We start from the raw sequence: 3,384 nt of genomic DNA, 5'->3' as shown, positions 1-3,384 counted from the left end.
TCATCTTCAGCAGGAACGGATCTTGGTTACTTCTTTGGGCGTGAACACCAACTTTGGGAGATATTATTTCTCCGGATCAGGTATAATCCTTCCTGTTTCTTTTTGGTTCAGATCTGGTTTGTTTATGGTTCAAGTAGGATCCTTGAATAAAGTATTCTAAATTTAGGGAATATGATTCCCAGTTGGAAGAAGGTAGGAAATTTTTTTGAAATTCGCCCTCCATTCCGCACCCTTCATGGCATCTATTAGATGGATCCTATCATTCTTTCATTTTCTACGGTCTTGGTTGGGCCAGTGATACAACTTGGGCTTGGGCAAGCTTACTAGTTTGAGCATTTGTTTAAAGTTGAATAATCCCGGCCCAAGAACCTAGGCCCATTATGCCCATCAGCAAGGATTGTTGAAGCAAGTAATGGTGACCAAGTAAAGCAAGCCAGCTTATGTAGACTAATGGACAAATTGTTGTATTGAATCATCAATAAGGAGAGATTTGCTAAACCAACCCAAACACATTTACTGGCCCATCTATGTTAGTGGGGGTTGCAAGAACGTTCTGCAACCATGGGGTGCAGCAGATGTATTAGCTTAAGAAGAATATATAATAGATGAAGCAGATTGTTTGTGGTTGTGGGTGTGGCAAATCACATGGTTCTATATTGGATTCCTCTTCACTGCCACGTGTAAAAATCTTGCATGAATTCAGATTCAGATTAGTTCTACCTATTACATGCAGATCTCTGTTGATAAATGACATGGTTTCATATATCTGTTGGCCTAGCTAGCTTGTACTTCTTTACTACCTTCTCATAGTGAAAATATCCAAAACAAAAGAAACCAGACAGAGAGTGTATTGGAAACAAGATTTAACGTATAAACATACAAGTAAGCATCAACAAAAATGCTTACTTCTTACAGAATGTCATGAGCTCCTCAATCAGAGAAGTCATGTCGGCATAAGAGGACCCACCCTCTTGAACAGCTCTTTTGGCCATCTCTCCAAGCTCCTGCGCGCATCTTCTCATCCTCCGGGCTTCATCTCCACCACCCATGACTCGACTCACCGCCTGTTTTATATCTTCTCTCCCCACCACGATAGCCTTATCAGTCATATACAAATTCCAAGCCTCAACACCGACGCTAACACCAACCTTAAGCACCTCTATTACAAGCTTCTCGTTATAGAATTGCTCTGCAAAGAGTGGCCAAGTGATCATCGGGACACCCGAGCTCAAACTCTCAAGAACCGAGTTCCATCCACAGTGAGTCATGAATCCACCGACGGCTTGATGTTCAAGGATCAAGACCTGGGGACCCCACCCCTGTATGATGAAGCCTTTCTGCGGTCCTTTTGTAACTCTCTCCTCGAGTCCTTCGGGCAACCAGAACTCACCATCCATCTCTCCCCTTGGTTTTGCCACTCTCGGGACAACCCAAATGAAGGGGTGGCTTAATGCTTCGAGAGCAGATGCAATCTCCAGTAATTGAGTAGCAGTGAATCGGGTTATACTCCCAAAGCAAACATAAAGAACCGAGTTGGGTTCTTTAGACTCGAGCCAGCTCAAACACTTGAGTTGGTCAATAGAGGCCTTACTGTTGCTAGCTTCTCTGTCGAGTTTCTCTGTGTTGAAGAGAGAAACAGGGCCTATGTGCCATGCTTTTCTTCCTAAAGTATTCCGATAGTGATTGATGTAAGCCGGTTCCAACTCGTAGAAACTGTTCATTACGGCTCCGTGGCTCCTTAATTCAGCTTCTCTGACGCTGTCGAAGATCTCTCCGAACTCGGCTTGGACTTTGATGGGGTCTGGGAGTTGAGACCTTGAGAAACATATGTGGTTTGGGAGGCCTGGAACTCGGAAAGCTCCTCCATCAGGCGGGATTTTGTCTTGGTAACGAACCAAGCTCTCTGAGACGCAGTGACAGAAGAAGTTGGTGGCGTGGAAGATGATTCTTGGTATTCCGAGTTGATTGGCGAAGTCAGTGGTCCAAGGAAGGAGTGGATCTGAGACTATGCAATGAGGACGAAATCTAAGGTGTTGAAAGAGCTGAGCAAGGGGTTGTTGAAACAGTGACAAGGCTTGGAAGAGTTTGTTGAAGGTTTCTGGGAATGGGGCAGAGGTGGTGCTTATATTTTCACAGCCATCGGGGAGGGGGGAGTCCATGGGAGGGAGTGGAAGTGTGAGAAGTTGGATTGGGTGGCCGGAAGTGATGTCACGGTCGATGGAATTCTGGAAGAGAAGAGCGTTGAGTGGGGTGGTGATTATAGTAACCTTAACTCCACGAGCTGCCAATCCTCTGGCCATGTCTACCATGGGAATCAGGTGGCCTAGTGCCGTGAATGGAAGGCAGGCAATGTGCAGTTCATCAGCTTCACTACCCATGATCTCTCTCTCTCTCTCTCTCTCTCTCTCTCTCTCTCTCTCTCTCTCTCGTTTAGTATCTACCATTCTGTTCATGAAGGTTCTATAAAGGAAAGGTTGCCTCTGATGATCTGTTTCTAGGATATTGGTTTGAGGTTTCAATGGGTGGACTATTTTTTAATACATCCGACCAGTGTAGATGGTCAACATCGTCCACCAATTATATCCGAGGGAACTTATAACAGTCTATGTGCTTTCATGTCTTGCTATAAATTCTCTTTTATAGAGAGAAGCTTGGACCCGTCAGTATAAGGGTCAAGGATCACTACACTATTGATCAGAACAGGAGAAAAAATCTTGGAAAGTGATTTGTAACAAACAGGAAATCAGTTTAATTAGGTAATTTCTTTCGAATCAAGAAAACCATTTTGTGGAGATTTATCATTTATTTGATACAGAGAACTAGAACTAAAGAACCCAGAAGTCTGTAAAGAAGAGATGCAGAAGTTTTATGCAAGAAAACCATTCTGTAAAGAAGAGATACAGAGAATATATTAACTAGCTAGAACTAACAAAACCCAAAGTCTTATGCAAGGTGCATGGTGGAGGACAGGTAAAGTGATCCCCTCCACCTTACTCCTTAGGCCCTTTTATCTTTTTCTTAATATTCTCCTTTCTTTTTTCTTATTAAATTAAAAATTGGGGGAACGGTCACTATCACTTGGGAAAAAGGTTCAAAAACAGATCTACTGGTTTGATTTACTGACAACATAAGCTCATAGAATCCAATCAGCTCGCCCATAACATTGTTAAACTAATGGCGATGCCTACTTTCCTTCAATCTTTACTTCATTTCCTTCTTTCTTAATTCAGTTTTGATTTAGACTTGATTTGGAATTGAGTTTCCTCTCAAATACAATTAAGGGATACCCTACTTGTAAAAGATCATGAGAACATGGGAAATTAAATAACGAGAGAAAAAGTGAAACCACCTCATTTTTCAATGGTTTCTGTTTGATTCTCCCTA

General features: G+C 42.6%; 1 protein-coding gene across 1 annotated transcript; it reads right to left on the bottom strand.

Moving 5' to 3' along the window:
- Positions 1 to 672: 672 nt before the first annotated feature.
- Positions 673 to 2,660, bottom strand: LOC148866149 (scopoletin glucosyltransferase-like). Its single transcript, XM_088980366.1, has one exon. The coding sequence runs from the start codon at positions 2,451 to 2,453 to the stop codon at positions 903 to 905; it is 1,551 nt and encodes a 516-aa protein (XP_088836492.1). The 5' UTR covers positions 2,454 to 2,660; the 3' UTR covers positions 673 to 902.
- Positions 2,661 to 3,384: the final 724 nt, after the last annotated feature.

This window comes from Nelumbo lutea, chromosome 3, assembly GCF_056320005.1.
Source record: "Nelumbo lutea isolate HS-2025 chromosome 3, American lotus-T2T, whole genome shotgun sequence".
Classification (NCBI taxonomy): domain Eukaryota; kingdom Viridiplantae; phylum Streptophyta; class Magnoliopsida; order Proteales; family Nelumbonaceae; genus Nelumbo; species Nelumbo lutea.
This window is presented reverse-complemented; position numbering and strand designations above follow the sequence as displayed.

Excerpts from the sequence above, each read along its gene's own strand:
- LOC148866149 (XM_088980366.1), bottom strand. The coding sequence starts at position 2,453 with ATGAACAGAATGGTAGATACTAAACGAGAGAGAGAGAGAGAGAGAGAG.